Raw genomic sequence first — 18226 nt, 5'->3', positions numbered from 1 at the left:
GGAGAGCTGGGACCGCGGGCTGCTGCCTGAGGAGTTATGATCCAGGAAATGCATTTTAAATTGGTCCCAGGATGCTCGGATCCAGGAATCAGACACCATCTATTGGAGGTGGGGGGTGGTGAATCTGTATGGAGAGCCAGTAACCCGGGAGTGGTCATTCCGCTCTGCTCCCCCCAAAAGCAGCCGCTGACAGAGGGGCGTTACTAGTTGACCAAGGTGTTGGGGAGGGTGGGAATCGGAGTGTCTTCAAGATATGCGCATGTTGCCAGACTTTCTCTTAATTTATGAGAGAAGCCATTCGCCAAACACATGTTTCCTGAGGGGAGTGCCCCTCTCTCCACCACATTTCTCCCCAATCTGCACCCAAATACATAAGGGAAAAGCAAGAGTTATTTGCCATCAGGAAAACCACCTGTGGTCTGCCCAAAGCCTCCCAGTCAAGTCAAGAGTAGGAAAGGCAGCCGCGGGGGTATTAGCTGGGGCGCCCCACACATCGGGGCCTGCTCTGCCGGGACTCACTTTACGGCTCGGGGAGGGGCAGAGAGCGCCTTGGGTGCTGCGCGCCTTCCCATTACGCAGTTCCTGTCTCTTTAAATCAGAGTCCCGGTAAAAAGGGGGGGTGGTGGTGGGGGCTGGGTTGCCCTAGCTGGACCCTTATTTCCTGGCAGGCCGAGGCCCCAGGTGGTAAGGCGGGCGGGTGAGGTATTGCAGTGACGGGTGAGGGGTGCGGGCGAAGCACCAGGGGGGGGGGTCCTCGCGTGCACCCCGCGTCCTGCGCCCCGGCTGGGCAGCACCTCTCTCTAGGACGCGCCGCGCTGGGGGGTGGGGGGCTGGGGGGTGGCACTGGCGCGCGGGGCGGGGGTGCGGGCGGGGTGCGGGCGCGCGCCGCGCCAGCCCGAGCGCGCGAGCCAGCTGGAGCGCACGCCGCCGCTACCGCCCGCCTCGCCGCATTGCTGCTGCCGCCGCCGCCCCGCGCCCGGCCCGCGGCCCCCAATATGGTGCAGCCGCCCGTGCCGCCGCCGCCCGCGGGCCCCGCCGCCGCCCTCGGGTGCCCGCAGCGCGGCATCCGCAGGTGGAGGGCTGCGCCCCGGGCCTGAGCCGCCCACCGCCTCCCCGCCCGGCCGCACGGCCCGGCCCCCGCGGGGCTTGCCTCCGAGGGGCACTTGGCTCTGAGGTGGAGCCGTTTGCACCAGACGCTCCTGCTCCTGCTCCTGCTCCTGCTCCTGCTCCTGCTCCTGCCCCCTCCCTTCCCCCGTCCCCTCCCCTCCCCTTCCCCTCCCTCCTTCCTCCCCTCCGGTCCTGTCTCCAGCGGGAGCGCGAGACGCTGGTCAGGCTCCGCGGCGCAGCTCGAAAATGAATAATCGCCCCCAATTGACTTAAATTCCTCCGAAGCCGGCGCCGCGGCCGCCCGCCGCCGGGGAATCTGCTCGCCGTGGCTTCTGCTTTCTCCATCCTTCTTGTGAAAAGACAGCAAAACAAACCCAGCCAGCCAGCCAGGAATCCGGTTTGTTGATCGCCTTGGTGGTTTTCTTCTTTTTTCACCGTTTGCGGGATTTGCAAACCGAGTTACATGCATGTCCAGTGGGGGTAGGTTTAATTTTGACGATGGAGGGTCCTACTGTGGAGGCTGGGAGGACGGCAAGGCGCACGGCCATGGCGTCTGCACCGGCCCCAAGGGCCAAGGCGAATACACCGGCTCATGGAGCCACGGCTTCGAGGTGCTGGGTGTCTACACCTGGCCCAGCGGCAACACGTACCAGGGCACCTGGGCACAGGGCAAGCGCCACGGCATCGGCTTGGAGAGCAAGGGGAAGTGGGTGTACAAGGGCGAGTGGACGCACGGATTTAAGGGGCGCTACGGGGTGCGGGAGTGCACGGGCAACGGGGCCAAGTACGAAGGCACCTGGAGCAATGGTCTGCAGGACGGCTACGGGACTGAGACCTACTCGGATGGAGGTAGGTGCCAGACGCGGGGATGGGGAGGTTGGGCGCAGAGGGACCTCTACCCCACTTGTGTTTATCTCAAAGCAAGTTGACTTTTTCCCTTCTGAGGGGCTGTGGGCACCTGGGGCATTTCCCGGGGCCCCCTGGAGGCCTCAGCAGTCTCTGGCTACAGGTTGCCCCTCCATCTGGTGGGGCCAAGCGCCCCTGGGCGAGCTTTAGAGAGGGCTGCCCAGGAGTAGAGCCAGGCCAGGGCTGAGTCTCAGCGCATCAACCTAGAGCAGGCCGGAGACCTGCTGGAAAGGCCAGACAGGGCCCAGCACCCAGAGCCTCCTCTGGGACACCCCACCCCCAGGGCTGTAGGTACTGGGAGAGGGCCCCCGCCCTCACAGGTCAAGCTCCCTGGGTGTAGGCTCTGGGAGTGGGGCCCCAGCTTCGCGATTTGTTTTCATGCGGTGTTGGAGGGCCTCCCTCAGTCCTCAACCCATCCAAGCCATGGAAAGGGAGCGATTGGCGCCTAGAGGCGTGGATGTGAACCTGGACCAACACAACAAGGCAATAAACTTCTAGGTGGTTGGACACCGGCTAGTGGAAGCTGGCTGTGCTGGGGAGGGAGGGGAGGAGGCCCATCTGTTTAGCCAGAGCCCAGGAATTTCTCCTTTCAGGAGCCGAATAATTTCCACCATTAGTTTGGGACTCAGAGCCTTCTTTCTAAGATGCCACCACATTCAGGGCTGAGCTGGTGCCTGGAGCCTGGAACTGCCCTCTCACTGCTTCTGCTATAAGATGGTTACTGTGCAGGCAGCCTTGGCTGGTTCTGCAGCTGCCCCTGGGGTCAGGGCACACAAGTGCCTACTCCTCACAGAGCACTGAGTACTCTTGGAAGCCTCCCCTCCCCCCAACTGGACTGCTCCCCAATGCCCCTCTCCCATGGGGGAGCGGTTGGTGTTTCCCAGGCCTGGATGCCTGGGAGAAGAGTGGGGTGCAGTGACTGCCTGCACAAAGTCAGGGGTGTGTGTGTGTGTGTGTGTGTGTGTGTATGTGGGTGGGTGGGAGGGGGGCTTCTCCCTCCCTGCCGGTCCCTCTGAGTCACATGAAACCAGAATGAAACACCTGCTCCCTGGCTACATCCAGGAGTGAAGGAGGGCTGGAGAGTAATTATTATTTTGGCTTATGCAATGGAGAGGCAGGGTTCATTATTACCCAAAGGGGAGGAGGGTGTGGGCCAGTTAATTATATAATGCTGCTGCCTGTCGAAGCTGAGCCGGTCTGGTCCCAGGCGGCCTCTTCTGTGCTGTTGTTGTTTTCATGGAGCAGGTTGGATAGTCTTCCTGACCTGGGGGCGCCCGGCTGGCAGGATCAGACAGCCCTTCCAGGCCCTCTCTGGCTTCTAGGCCGTGGGCGTTTCTAGGCCGTGGGCACTTCTAGGCCGTGGGTGTGTATTCATGTGTGTGTGTGCAGGCATGGCAAGGCCCTGGCAGCAGATGTGGGTGGTTAAGGTGGGCTGCCAAGCAGCCTGGCGCTCCCAGCTGGGCTTCTTGGGAGTCTAGGGGGCAGTTGTCGTCCCCAGGTTCTAACTGCTCTGCAGATGGGTCCTTCCAAAGGTACTCCAGTTGTGCCTGACCTAGGCCAGAGACTTGGATGGTCTTACTGGCCGACTTCTGTGGGAGCAAGGGAAGAGGGGGTCCTTCTCCAGAATATCTGAGACTGCAGTCTGGCACCCAGGCCCCAACCCCCAGGCATCTGTGGTGTCTGCAGAATCCTCTCCTCCTCTCAGTAAATATCTGTGAAGTGCTTGTATGAACTGGGGGCTCTGGGAGATGGAACTAAACAAAGCAGACATCTTCTCCTCATGGAGCTTCCCTTGCCTGTAAGAGTAGCAATTACCTTCTAGTTACTTAAGGAAGGAAGAGCTAATTCTGTGGCTGGCCAGGAGTCTGGGGTCTGACACATTGACATGAAACACATTTCTTTCTCTGAATCAACTTCCTGGGATCTCAAACTTCCACCCACTGGCTGCTTTGTCTTCTGTTCCTTGATCTGCAAGTTCTCTGACTCCTTGAATCTCACCTGGTGTGTGTATCATGGTGGGGATGGGGGGATCCTGTCCATTTCACAGGTGGGTAGGTGAGGCCCAGGGCCCCTTGTGAAAGGCCGGAATCTTCAGCCTTTAGTGGCAGGATCAAGTTTTAAACCTCAGTCTGTCCAAGGCTGAGTCTCCTTTCTTCCACATCACACCTCCTGAGAGCAGCCCAGGTGGTCCTCATCCTCTTGAGAGAGCTCCACTCTAGGCCAACTGGGGCAGCACCAGGGTTGCTGGTCCTTTTTAGTTGGTGACATGGTATGGCAGAAAATTGAACACATCCTCCAGGCCTGGGGTATTCAGGCTCAGACATCTGGGGTCCCTGTTCTGGAACATGGTCCTAGCTTCTCTTTAAGAGGGAGGCAACTGTTGAGCTATGAGCAGTGCCAGATTTAGGTAATCTGATGGGTCTGAATAGAGTATCTCCAAACCTCCCAGCCAACCGGTAGCATTAAGACACACCAGCAGTCTTCGTGGTGGTGGTGGTTGAGACTCTAGTTGCTTTGCATATAAGGAATGGAAATATTGGGCAGGTGTCAGATCTTCTTGATTTAAGCCCAGTTCCTGGTTGCTGACTTGGGAAAAATGACGATTTTCATGAATAATGAACAAATGACAAACATTTTCTACATTGCACTGGAATTTGTATAGAATCCATTTCAACTGGCAGCACTTCTCCTCCTCCGGGTACATCTGCCCCCAGTGCAAGGCAGGTGCTGCTCAGTGAAATGAGGCATACTGCCTCCCACCCCCCTTCAGGTGGAGAGGCCTGGAGTGAGGGGTGGCAGGAGCAAAGACTTTGGAGTTGACACCTGGGCTTGGATCATGCTGTGTCTTTACCACACTTTGTGGTCTTGTGCAAAGAACTTACCCTCCCTGAACTTATGTTTTCCACTCATGTTAAGGAGCCAGTACTATTATTCAGTAATGAGGTGGGGAATTCATGAACTTGAGCGGGTGGTTCCTGGCCATTATACAGTTCACATAAGTGAAAGGCTCTAACCCATAGCTAGACATTACAATGATAGTAGTGAAAAAAGCAATAAACTGGAATGTCAGACACTTACCATGTGCCAGACCTGTGGCAGAGCTTTGCATGAGTTATAATGGTTATTTCCTGCACCTCTCTTAGCTGACTTTCTCCTCCCTCCTTTTTCACACATTGGGAGGCAGAGGCTTGGAGAAGCCAGGTGATTTGGGCAGTGAGCAGCAGAGATGCATGCTCACGATAGAGATCCCAGAGCTCATGATTTGTTCTGCAACCTTTCTAACCGTCCTTGTGCAACATGATCTACTCACCCACACTTCTTGCTCCACACTGAGCCTTCTCTTTTTGGGTGCAGTAGCCCAGAGGTGCAGACAGAAGCACAATCACAAACTCTCAGATCCAACCTTCCTCTGGCCCTGCTGTCCCTTGCTGGACCCCCATGCTGGCCACACAAGTATATATTTCCACCTGGGCACCCTGTCCACAGGACCCATGGACCCAAAGTTCCCCCCCAACACAAATAAACCCACCCACACCCCGAAGATATGAATCACCTCACACACCCGGCCTCTCCTCCTCACACCCAGATTCCGTTCACCGGCCCAGATCCCTCGGCCCACACAAATCACGCACGCCCACAGTCAAAATTCAGAGCCCTGGGCGCCTGCGCACAGCACACCTGTCACCCAGGAATGGCTTCTACCTCAAAACACAGCCACGTGCACCCTCCCAGCTCTGTTGGCTCACCAAGTACTCCGGTTCCCCACCAGCTCCTGCTCTCTGCGAGGCCTAGCACCAGGCTGTGAGGAGCACTTGGAGTGCTTTGTTCCACTCTGTGCACACATTTCTGCCTTTGATGCCCCCTTTTAAAGGGGAGGACCCTCATCTCTACAAAATAAGCTATCATTTGGCATGTGTTTTTTTGCTACATGGCCACCAACACGTGAAAGGACAGCCCCCTCCCCCCTTTCATCCAGGTGAAGAGGGAATGGGACTCATCAGCACTGAGATTATGTCCATAAGGAGCTCATCTCCGAAACAAAAAAGCACTCAGCCACCGGAGATAAAAGCATCTCCTCTGAGATTCTCTTTCAGCCACTTGGGGAGGGAAGAGGCTCCATGAGGTGAAAGGAGAAGGGAAAAGCAAATAACTAGTTCCTTGTTGCCAATAATAGCTGAGAATGAAGTGTTACTGAAGCGCTCCTCTCCCCCACTAGCCCTGGAGCCATGCTTTATATCGGGAAGCCGAAGGAGCGGTGTGGAGATGAGGATCAGCACCCTCCCAAAATAGCCACAGTGCTGGCTGGTTAGTGAGGAGCCCAGGCTGATGTGCACAGGGGCTGCAGCTCACGTGGGGAGGGGACCTGTACCCATCTTACCCAAGGATACTGGCTAGGGAGGGATCTCTGCTATCATCCTTCAAAGTTTTGAATCTTCCTCACTTTCCCCCTAGGTCTCTGAACTCTTAAAGTATCCACTTTGAATTGACACTTCTGTAAGAAACACTCTGTAGGGGGCTGGGTGGTGGTGTACCTAGTTAAGCACACATGTTACAATGTGCAAGGACCAGGGTTTGAGCCCCCGCTTCCCACTGCTCAAGTGGTGAAGCAGGTCTGCAGATGCCTATCTTTCTTGTTTTTCTATCTCCCCCTCCCCGCTTAGTGTCTCTCTGTCCTATCAAGTATACTAGAAGGGGGAAAAAGGGGGGGTGAGTGGGGGGGAAGTATGGCCAGCAGGAGTGGTAGATTTGTAGTGCCAGCACTGAGCCCCAGTGATAACCCTGGTGGCAATAAAAAGCATTCTTTATGTCCTGTGACATGACAAGATAATTCAGATATTTGAGTACCGGGAGAGAGATTGATGTTGGTTTGCATCTGTCTCAGTGGCTTGGCCCCTCTTGAATTAGTTATTCCACCAATATGGCTTCCTGGTTTATGAGAAGCCCATAGTGGGGAAGGCCAGTGCTGTGTGGAGGTCCTGGCTTTGCTACCATCAGCCCTGTGAGTTTGAGTGAGGAGCTACACAGTCTCTGAGTAGCTGAGAGGCAGTCATTCAGCACCCTGGACAGCGCCTCACACCCAGTACTAGTTATTGGCAGGGCAGCTAGCTGGGTGGTGCTGCTCCTGTTCCCTCCAGGCAACATCTTCCAGCCAGACAAGTCCTGGCCAGTGACCACCTGGCCCTGACCCCTGCAGCACACTCTGTGTGCTGTCTGCTAGCTCCAACTGTCAGTGTGTGGGTTCCATACTCCAGGAATACCATCACTTGGGAAGGGGGGAAATCTCTGTTTTCTACCTCAGTGCTGCCAGTCCTAAGAGGTCACATTCCTTCTCAGTGTCTAGATGAAAGAAGGGAATGTCTGCCTGTGATTGGAGCAGGTTTGAGGTGGGGCTCCTTTGTGAGACTTGCAGAAGTTGCTCTGTAGTCTGAGGTTCATGCCTGCTCTGGTTTGTGTATGCTCATCAGCATGGAGTGTTTGGAGATTATGTGAGCACTGTTGCAGCAGGCAGAGGGCTGAGTTGTCTGTAGAAGCCAATGAAAGATGGTATTGACACCATTCTTTTTCAGTGGGCATTAGTGGACAGGTCACTATATATAGTGGCCATTTGCCACATGTACGTATTTGGCATGTGATTTAAATGGCTCTGGTGGTGGGTGATGGTATACCTGGTTGAGTATACACATCCTCATGCTCAAGCCCCTGTCCCTCCTGTCAGGTGTGTGGGGGGAGCTTCACAAGGAGTGAAGTGGTGCTGCAGGTGTCTCTCTCTCTCGATACCTTTATCTCCCCCCTCGATTTCTCTCTGTCTCTACACAATAAATTAAATATTTAAAAAGATCTAAAAAGAGATATAATTATCTTTAAAAAATAATAATAAAGTGAGTGGTCCAGGAGGTGCCTCAGTGGATAAAAAAGTGCTTAGACTCTTAAGCTTGGAGTTCTGAGTTTAATCTCCAGCATCACATATGCCAGAGTAGGGTGGTGCTCTGGTGTCCTCTCTCTCTCTTTCTCACATAAATACATACATACATACATACATACATACATACATAAATCTTGGGTGAGGGAGATAGCATAATGGTTATGCAAAGAGACTCATGCCTGAGGCACTGAGGCCTCAGGTTCAATCCCTCGTACCACCACAAATCAGAGCTGAGCAGTGCTCTGGGGAAAAAAAAACTTTAAAATTAAAGTGGAGGGAGTCGGGCTGTAGCGCAGCGGGTTAAGCGCAGGTGGCGCAAAGCACAAGGACCGGCATAAGGATCCCGGTTCGAACCCCGGCTCCCCACCTGCAGGGGAGTCGCTTCACAGGCGGTGAAGCAGGTCTGCAGGTGTCTATCTTTCTCTCCTCCTCTCTGTCTTCCCCTCCTCTCTCCATTTCTCTCTGTCCTATCCAACAACGATGACAACAACAATAATAACTACAACAATAAAAAACAACAAGGGCAACAAAAGGGAATAAATAAATAAAATAAAATATTTAAAAAAAAACTTAAAAAAAAATTAAAGTGGAAAGGGGCTGGAGTTGGGAGGGGGGCTGGCAGTGACACAGCTGATAGAGAGCACATGTTATAATGCTTAAAGACCTGGTCCCTACTTGCAGTGAGGAAACTTCAAAGAGCGTCTCTCTCTCTCTCTCTCCCCCTCCCTCCCTCCCTCTCTCTCCCTCTGTTTTCCCCTTCCCTCATAATTTCTCTGTCTTTATTCTAAATAAATGATAACATATATGATGTATACATATATGTATAAATAAAATTAAAGTGAAATACATTTTGGTGCATCTGGTTAAGCGCACACATTACAGTGCACAAGGATTCAGGTTCAAGCCCCTGGTCCCCACCTACAGGGGAAAAGCTTCACAAGTAGTGAAGTAGGGCTGCAAGTGTCTCTGTTTCCCTCTCTACTTCCCCTCTCTGTCTCTATCCAATAATAATTAAATAAAAATATTTAAAGAAATACATTTTGGAAGTTGAGGGCCTTGGGGACATACGTCACATTTCAAGTGACATGTAACTGTCAGACTGGCTAGAGCAGAGGTGAGGTAGTGTTTCTGTGATCACAAAAAGCCCTGGAGTGGTGGTGATGTGCCAGGCAGGGAGGTGTGCTGGTCAGTGCTGGACACTACAAAACAGGTTAGTCACTCCCATTTTTTTTTGTGTGTGTGTGAGATGAATTGACTGCAGAAGCAATTGTTATTGGTACTTGGATTCACCATCTTCATTGCACATGTCTATTGTATTTCCCAATTTAAAACTGGAGAAAGACAGGGAAGGGGGGAATTTTCCCTAAGACTTTGATGTCCATGGCCCTACCTCATTTGAAACTCTTTAAAACACTGCTGTTTGGATTCCTTGATATGTTGTGAATTATAAGATACTGTCTAAGTTCTTTGTGAGGAAGGTGGATGGCATTGGACAAAGAGAATGACCGTGACAGTGTTCTGATGGTGTGAAATAATTATGACCAGGAGATTTTTCTGGGGTAGTTTACTGAGCAGCAGTAAAGTCAGTGCCATTATATACGTCAACTTTCATTTTTATTTATTTATTCCCTTTTGTTGCCATTGTTGTTTTATTGTTGTAGTTATTATTGTTGTCGTTGTTGGATAGGACAGAGAGAAATGGAGAGAGGAGGGGAAGACAGAGAGGTGGAGAGAAAGATAGACACCTGCAGACCTGCTTCACCACCTGTGAATCGACTACCCTGCAGGTGGGGGGCCTGGGGCTCAAATCGGGATCCTTAAGCTGGTCCTTGTGCTTTGCGCCACCCGCTGTGCTACCACCGCCTGACTCCCAACTTTTATAAAAAAAAATTTATTTGGGAGAGATAGCATAATGGTTATGCAAAAAGACTCTCAAGCCTGAGACTACAAGGTCCTATGTTCATTCTCCAGTACCACCATAAACCAGAGCTGGGCAGTGCTCTGCTAGAAAAATAAAAAAATAATACAATTAAAAAAGATTAATTTATGGAAAAGAAGAGGAAAAAGGGAACCAGAGCATCACTGGCATGTGTGATGCCTGAGATTGACTCAGGAACTCATACCAGAGAGTTCAGTGCTATATCCACTTTGCCAACTTCTGGGTTACACCTCCACTTTCTTTTTAAAATTACTCATTTACAGGGGCTGGGCGGTAGTGCAGTGGGTTAAGTGCACATGACACAAAGCGCAAGGACTGGCGCAAAGAGCCCAGTTCAAGCCCCTGGCTCCCCACCCGTGGGGGGGGGTTCGCTTCACAGGCGGTGAAGCAGGTCTGCAGGTGTCTGTCTTTCTCTTCCCCTCTATCTTCCCCTCCTCTCTCAATTTCTCTCTGACCTGTCCAACAACAACAGCAGCAATGACAACAATAATAATAATTATGACAACAAGGGTAACAGCAAGGGCAACAAAATGGGAAAAATGGAGCATTGGATTTGTGGTGCGGGCACCGAGCCCCAGCAATAACCCTGGAGGCAAAAAAAATTTACTCATTTACTTTGTTTTTGTGAAAGACCAGATCACTGTTCAGTTCTGGCCCAGCCCGTGTGGTGCTGGGAGTGAGCCTAGACCCTCAGGTATGCAGATTTTAATATACTGAGATATCTCTTCAATCCTTCATCTCCCTCATGTCCTAACTCTCTCTGCTTCTGTTTCTTCAGTTTGACTCATCAGTCATTTGGGAAGTACTCACTAAACTCCTCCTCTATTCCAGGTACAAAGACATAAATATATCAGGTACTTACTTCTTTAGTGAAAATGCTGAGCACTGGCTGTGTGTATTAACTTGGGCTACTCTAACAGAACTCTCCAGGCTGGGGGGCTGTTAAATAGCAGACACTGATTTCTCACACTTCTAGAGCCTCGGAAGTCCCAGATCAAGATGTAGACAGATTTGGTATCTGATGACAAGAACACTTTCTGGGTCTCTTTTTCCTTTTACCCATGTCCCCTCTCTCCCTCCTTCTATCCTCTCCACCCTTGTTAAAAAAAAAAAAAAGAAAATACAATTTTCAGTTTATGAGAGAAAGAGAACCATAGCATCTCTCTGGTACATGTAACGCCAGGATCAAACTTAGAACCTTATACTTGACAGTCCAATGCTCAGTCACTGCACTGTATTTCAGGCCATACCTCTCCTTTTTTTCAGATGTATTTATTTATAAGAGAGAATGCAGACGATCACTTTGGCATATGATGATGGTGGGGATTGAATTTGGTACCCCACACTGGCAAGTCCTGTGCTTGACATGTATGGTCACTCACAGGTCACTCTCTGGGGTCTCTTTTGTATGGGCATCATTTTCATTCTTCTGCCTCCCAAAGACTCCATCTCCTGACACCATCACACTGGGGTTAGAATTTTAGCAGATTGAGTTCATGCACTACATATGCAGTGATATTTTTCTTTCAGGAATGTAGAGAAGGTAGGAAAAAAAAAAGAGACATGAACTGAAATGCAAGAAATGAGGTAACATGATTTAAAAAAAAAAATTTAAATATTTATTTATTTATTTTCCCTTTTGTTGCCCTTGTTTTTCATTGTTGTTGTAGTCATTATTGTTGTCATTGTTGGATAGGACAGAGAGAAATGGAAAGAGGAGGGGAAGACAGAGAGGGGGAGAGAAAGAGAAACACCTGCAGACCTGCTTCACTGCCTGTGAAGCGACTACCCTACAGGTGGGGAGCCAGGGGCTCGAACCGGGATCCTTACGCCAGTCCTTGTGTTTTGCGCCACATGCGCTTAACCTGTTGCACTACCCCCCAACTCCCGATAACATGATTTCTACTGAAAAAGTTCAGTTTGGATACAGAACTAGCATACATAAGTTGACTAGGGTTTCTTATGCCAGACTTTGGGGCCCTCACGGGAAACTGCACAGGTGGAAAGAGAAGGAAAGGGAGAGAAGTATGAGCAGCAAAATGTCCCAGGAGAGAGGACACCTGGTTGATGTCTGGAGGTGAGGTGTCACCACCCCAGACTGGAGTTGCTGACTGTGAAGGAGGCCTGGCTGCCGCAGCTTCAGCTTTCCCATCTCTGTGCTGGTCCTCTCACCTTCTCAGGAATATCACAGGTGTTGATTGGGACCAGGGTGATGGCTTGCTCCCTAGTGCCTTTGGAGACCTTCTAAAGGATGGTGTTGCTTGGGAGTCGGGTGTTAGCACAGCGGGTTAAGCGCACGTGGTGCAAAGCGCAAGGACTACCATAAGGATCCCAGTTCGAGCCCCCGGCTCCCCACCTGCAGGGGGCTCGCTTCACAAGCGGTGAAGCTGGTCTGCAGGTGTCTTTCTCTCCTCCTCCCTCTGTCTTCCCCTCCTCTCTCCATTTCTCTCTGTCCTATCTAACAATGACTACAACAATAAAACAACGAAGACAACAAAAGGGAATAAATAAATACTAAAAAAAAAAAAAAGAATGGTGTTGCTGTTGGAATGTAGGAGCAGGGCGGGGAAATTGGCCCCCACTGTTTGTACCCCTGGGTACAGAACAATGCCTTCCAAGTCAGACTGAGTATTAGACCCACTTGGAAGGCCCATTAAAACAGGTTGTTGGGGACTGAGTAGTGGTACACCCGGTAGAGTGTATATACTACCATGCATCAAGAGGACCTGTCTTCAGGTCCCTTGGGTCCCACCTGCAGAGGGGAAGCTTCAGAAACAATGGAGCAGTACTGCAGGTCCCTCCCACCCCTTTCTCCCTCTCTCCTCATATTACTCCTCATATAAAGACTGGCTAAAAAAGAAATAAAGGTCCAGGGGTAGATAGCATAATGGTTATACAAAGAGACTATCATGCCTGAGGCTCCAAAGTCCCAGGTTCAGTCCCCCCCTGCACCACCATAAGCCAGAGCTGATCAGTGGTAAAAATAAATAAATACTAAATAAGGAAACTGGGGATAATAGAATTATGCAGGCACTAAGCCCCACTGATAGCCCTAATGACTAAAAAACAAATAAAAAATACCAAAAACCAAAACAGGTTACTGGTGCCATCCCCTGAATCTCCAGACCTGAAGTGTTGCCCAGGAAACTACATTTTGTACAAGTTTCAGGGGCTGCTGCTGGTTATGGAGCCTGGCTGCACAGTGGAATCCTGGGGTGGTCAGGCAGGTGCTCAGCCCCATTGCAGGCCTGCATCGGCAGGCTCTAGCACACGTGGTGCAAAGAGCGAGGACCACTGTAAGGATCCCGGTTCGAGCCCCCGGCTCCCCACCTGCAGGGGGGGGTGCAGAAGGTGCTGGTTTGCTGCCAGAAGTGTTGCTGTAGCAAACCAGCTCCCATCTTGGCTGCTCAGTAGTGGCTGGGTGATTTGACAAGTGCTGGTTGCCTGGACCTCACCCAAAGGTACCTATGAAGTGTTTTGTATGCAGCCTGACTGTTGGGTACATTCACCAGCTGGTTCTCATATGCAGTTTAGGGAGAGAGCCCCTCATTGGAGTGACGGGGAGGTTTCTGTGAGGCCCCATGGGGGTCCATCTAGTACCACTCTAGCTAGAATCTTAAGGGTGCCACCCTGGCTTGTGTGTGTAAAGAAAGCAGGTTGGGCTTTGTTCTGCTCTAAATGGAGTTTTCAGATGCGGGGCCAGGAGGCTCCTGACTTAGATGTTGTGCCTCATTAAAAAGAAAGTGAACTAGAGCAGGGTGTTTCTAAGCATGACACCTTTATCTCAGCAAGAAAGGGCACTGTTGTCTCTGCCTGTGGCACCTTCCTAGTCTATTTCTTTTCCTTCCTTCCCACCCTCCCTCCCTCCCTCCCTCCCTCCCTCCCTCCCTCCCTCCTTCCCTCCTTCCCTCCTTCTCTCCTTCCCTTCCTTTCTTCTTTTGCAGACATGGGTTAACTGTCATCTCTACAACTCTCTGTAGATTTGTACCTAATTGCTCCCTTTTTCTTCCAGGTTCAGTCCTCTCTTCCCCACCCCCTTCCTTCCTCTTTATTTAGTCTGTTTCTTACAAGGACACCTGTCAGATTCAAGGCCCAGCCAGAGTCCTGGAGGACCTAATTTCAAGATCACAAACTCCATTGTACTGACAAAGATTTATTTATTTCCCAAATTAGGGCACATTCATAGATACTAGAGGCCAGTCTGGGGACATACCTTTTGGGGACACATCATTCAATCCACCACAGTGTTCCGAACAGACTTTTATTTGAAAGCGCTCCAAAGTGGACACACACTAACTCAGAATCCCAAAGCTGTGAGAATCCTTTGAAAGACAGATACTCACTGCTTTGAGGACCTGCTTTGTTTGTCATGTCAGGCTGGGCACTTTGCCAGGTATGTTCTTTCTTTTATTCCTGAAACAGTGCTTTCAGATGGGTCTGTGCTCCCATTTACAAGACAGAAGGAGTAAGGTTGACAGTCTTCAGAACCAGGCCTTGTGCAAATCTTTACTCATCACTTTGTAAACTCGGCCTTTCTCTCAGTCTCCCTGTGAGAGGAGATGGTGCATCCTCCACCCCAGGACCCAATCAAGTCCTGCCCACATGTGATAATTTGTGGTACTTCTGGAGGGTTCTGAGACTCTTCCTCTTCTTCTTCCTTCTCCTCCCTTCCTTGTTCTTTTTGGAGAGAAATTGAGAAGGAAGGAGATATAGGGAGGGAGAAAGACACCTGTAACACAGTTTTACTGTTCATGAAGCTTCCTCCATACAAGTGGGGACTGGGAGCTTGAACCCAGGTCTTTGGGGGTGGTAATAGGTGGTAATATGTGCACTCTGCTGGGTGTACCACCACTTGCCCCCTGAGACTTCCTGAAACTTAACTGTAAACACCAAGAGAAGAATCCTTCTGTACCCTTTCAGCATGGCAGGGGAGCTGAGGAAAGGCTGGTGCAGCCTCCTGCATAGCTGAGTGTCCCCAGCAAAGGATGGAATACAGAGTGAGGTATGGAGAGGGTATGGTGTGTGGTTGCCACTCCATCCCTGGTCCAGCTCCTGGACAGGCTCCCCAGAAGCAACTCGGATCCACAGTCAGGTTGCACCCTGGGTTTATTTGTGAGGGCCACACTGTGGGGAAAATTTGGCCCCCTCTATAACTAACTGGTCAGTAAGATGCTTCCAGTGAATGGGGTGTGCTTTTTACTATAGGACTTGGAGGAATTTCCTCTGAGAAGGTTTCAGGGACCAGAGGATGTGGGACCTCCCTAGTGAACAGATGTCGCTATTCTGGAGGCTTCTTCAGAGAAGCAAGGCCAAGAGGTTGTAAGCAGGTACCTCACTGCCCATTAGGGACTGCTGCTTACTTCTGAGTCTCTTCTTTCTGAAACTCCACCCCACCTCTGTGAGCTCAGAGATGCTGGAGGGAAAACAAGCAACAGTTTAGAGTGCACTTTGGTGCAGATGGTGTTGGGTGATCTGTTGGCTGTGGGTTAGCACGCTGCCATCCTGGAGTCAGGCGGTAGCGCAGCGGGTTAAGCGCACATGGCGCAAAGCACAAGGACTGGCTTAAGGATCCCAGTTCGAGCCCCTGGCTCCCCACCTGCAGGGCAGTTGCTTCACAAGCGGTGAAGCAGGTCTGCAGGTGTCTGTCTTTCTCTCCCCCTCTCTGTCTTCCTCTCGTCTCTCCATTTTTCTCTGTCCTACCCAACAACATCAATAACAACAATAATAACTACAACAACAATAAAAACAGCAAGGGCAACAAAAAGGAAATAAATAAATAAATATTTTAAAAAGAAGAAGAAGAATGCTGCCATCCATTTTTTTCTGAGCTCTCTGTTGGAGAACACTCTTGGGGTTGGGGGCAGAGACCTGGTCTGCTAGGGTTCAGAGCTCTGCCCCTAGAAAGCATGGTTGGATGATGGGTGGAAGGCAGATCTGCAGAGACTGGAGCATGGGGGAGCCAATACCATGGAGAGTAGGAGAAAGATCATGTAGACGCTCCAAACCAGAGCCCGTGAACTTTCAGAGAACAGGGAGAGAGAGGCCTGCAGTGCAGGGGCAAGACCAGAGCACAACTTCCAAGTGGTAGGAGAGACTTCTAGGGAAGGGAACTGGTCGTGGTGGGGTGTCCTAAGCAGGGCAGATTTGGGGTTTGTATCTATAATTAAGCTATGTGTTTTGTGATAGTTATATTTAGTGCAGGAAGGAGAAGTGACCCAGAGATCTGCCCCCCTCCCTCTTTCCCTAATGTAACAATCTGCAGAGTTCTAGAGCCAATTTCCATCCTGGTGCTGGTATTAGATCCTTCAGCCATGCCCACTGCCCTCACCGTATGCCTCTTCAAGCCCTGGCCTGTTGGGATCCTCATCAAGGACCCTGATCTGCTCTCTGTCTCTGTCATGTCCTTATTCAAGAATGTGGTCATGGATAGGGCAGTGGTTAGGTGACAGTCTGTAGGATTTGCATTTAGAGGCCTCCAGTTTGATCCCAGGCACGGTATATGCAGAGTTGGTACTTTAGTTGGTCAGTCTCTGTGCAAGCACACCTCCTTCAGTCTCTATCTCTGTATGTTTCATTGAATAAATAAATAAGGGTTGGCAAGATAACACCTGGATAGTGCACCTGCTTTGTCATGTGCATGACTCAGGTTCAAACCAAACCTCACCACAGTGGGGGGAAACTTCAGTACTCTGGTGTCTTTACCTTCCTTCCTTTCCTTTCCTTTCCTTTCCTTTCCTTTCCTTTCCTTTCCTTTCCTTTCCTTTCCTTTCCTTTCCTTTCCTTTCCTTTCCTTTCCTTTCCTTTCCTTTCCTTTCCTTTCCTTTCCTTTCCTTTCCTTTCCTTTCCTTTCCTTTCCTTTCCTTTCCTTTCCTTCCTTCTTTTTTTGCCACCAGGGTTTTTTGCTTGGGTTCAGAGTCTGCATGATGAATCCACTGCTACCAGGGAACATTGTTTTCTTTTTCCTTCTTTCTTTCTTCTTTTTTCTTTACTTTTATGTGCTTGGACAGAGAGAAATTGAGGGTGGGGGTGATGAGTAGAGACAAAGACATCGATAGCACTACTTCACTGCTTGTGAAGCTTGAACTTGGGTCATTGTGCATGGTAGTATATAATTCAGGCAGGCATGCCACCACCCTCTGCCTCAGTTTCTCCTTTTTATTTTTTTCTGTCATACCAGAGCTATCACTGGGACTTGGTGTCTGCATGATGACTCCATTACTTCTAGAGGCCATTCCCTCTTTCTTTCTCCCTCTCTTTCTCCCTCTCTTTCTTTCTTTCTGTCTTTCTTTCTTTCTTTCTTTCTTTCTTTCTTTCTTTCTTTCTTTCTTTCTTTCTTTCTTTCTTTCCACCAGAGCTATCACTGGGACTTGGTGTCTGCATGATGACTCCATTACTTCTAGAGGCCATTCCCTCTTTCTTTCTCTCTTTCTTTCTTTCTTTCTTTCTTTCTCCCTTTCTTCCTTCCTTCCTTCCTTCCTTCCTTCCTTCCTTCCTTCCTTCCTTCCTTCCTTTCTTTCCACCAGAGTTATTGCTGGGACTTGGTGCTACAGGATGAGTCCATTGCTTCCAATGGCATTCCCCCACCTTTCAAAAAAATTATTTTTAATTTGACAGAAACATAAAGGGAGCAGGGGAGAGATGCCCTTCACCTGCTAGTAGGAACTAAGATTTGAAGCTGGGTCCTTTTACATGGTAATGTGTATACTCTATTGTGTTTGCCACTACTCAGCCCATTTGTTTGTTTGTTTCTTTGTTTTTGTTTTTCCCTTTTTGGTGGGGGTAATAGGAGAGACATTTGCAACACTGCTCCACTACTTGAGAAGTTTCCCCCTTCCAGATGGGAACCAAGAGCTTGAACTGGGGACCTTGTGTGTGGTAGTGTGTGTACTCAACTGGTTGTGCCATCATACAGCCCCCATAGGTTCTTTTTTAAAATTTTTTTATATTTATTTACTTTCTCTCTTGTTGCCCTTGCTGTTGTAGTTATTGTTGTTGTTATTGATGTCGTCATTGTTGGATAGGACAGAGAAATGGAGAGAGGAGGGGAAGACAGAGGGGGAGAGAAAGATGGACACCTGCAGACCTGCTTCACCGCCTGTGAAGTGACTCCCCTGCAGGTGGGGAGCTGGGGGCTCAAACCGGGATCCTTACACCGGTCCTTGTGCTTTGTGTCACCTGCGCTTAACCTGCTGCGCTACAGCCCGACTCCCCATAGGTTCTTTCTTCTGCCAAGTGTTCGTGGTGTGGATGTGTGCCTTTGTTTCCCCAGAAACGGCATCAGCTTGTCTCAGCTGAGGAGGCTGCTGGACCTTGGTTTGCTGCTCCTGTGTGAAGATGGTCTCCATGTCTCT

At 50.3% G+C, this 18226-nt stretch overlaps 1 protein-coding gene across 2 annotated transcripts in view; it reads left to right on the top strand.

Moving 5' to 3' along the window:
• Positions 1 to 1291: 1291 nt before the first annotated feature.
• Positions 1292 to 18226, top strand: part of JPH3 (junctophilin 3) — a 103076-nt gene continuing 86141 nt past the window's right edge. Inside the window, exon 1 of one of the 2 annotated variants that reach the window (XM_060185035.1) lies at positions 1292 to 1956. In XM_060185035.1, coding sequence (XP_060041018.1) covers positions 1575 to 1956 — 382 coding nt within the window. In that variant the 5' untranslated portion in view covers positions 1292 to 1574. The remainder of the gene's footprint in view (positions 1957 to 18226) is intronic. The other variant, XM_007531433.3, reaches the window with a different exon arrangement.

The sequence above is a fragment of the Erinaceus europaeus genome, chromosome 2 (genome assembly GCF_950295315.1).
Source record: "Erinaceus europaeus chromosome 2, mEriEur2.1, whole genome shotgun sequence".
In the NCBI taxonomy this organism is placed as follows: Eukaryota; Metazoa; Chordata; class Mammalia; order Eulipotyphla; family Erinaceidae; genus Erinaceus; species Erinaceus europaeus.
This window is presented reverse-complemented; position numbering and strand designations above follow the sequence as displayed.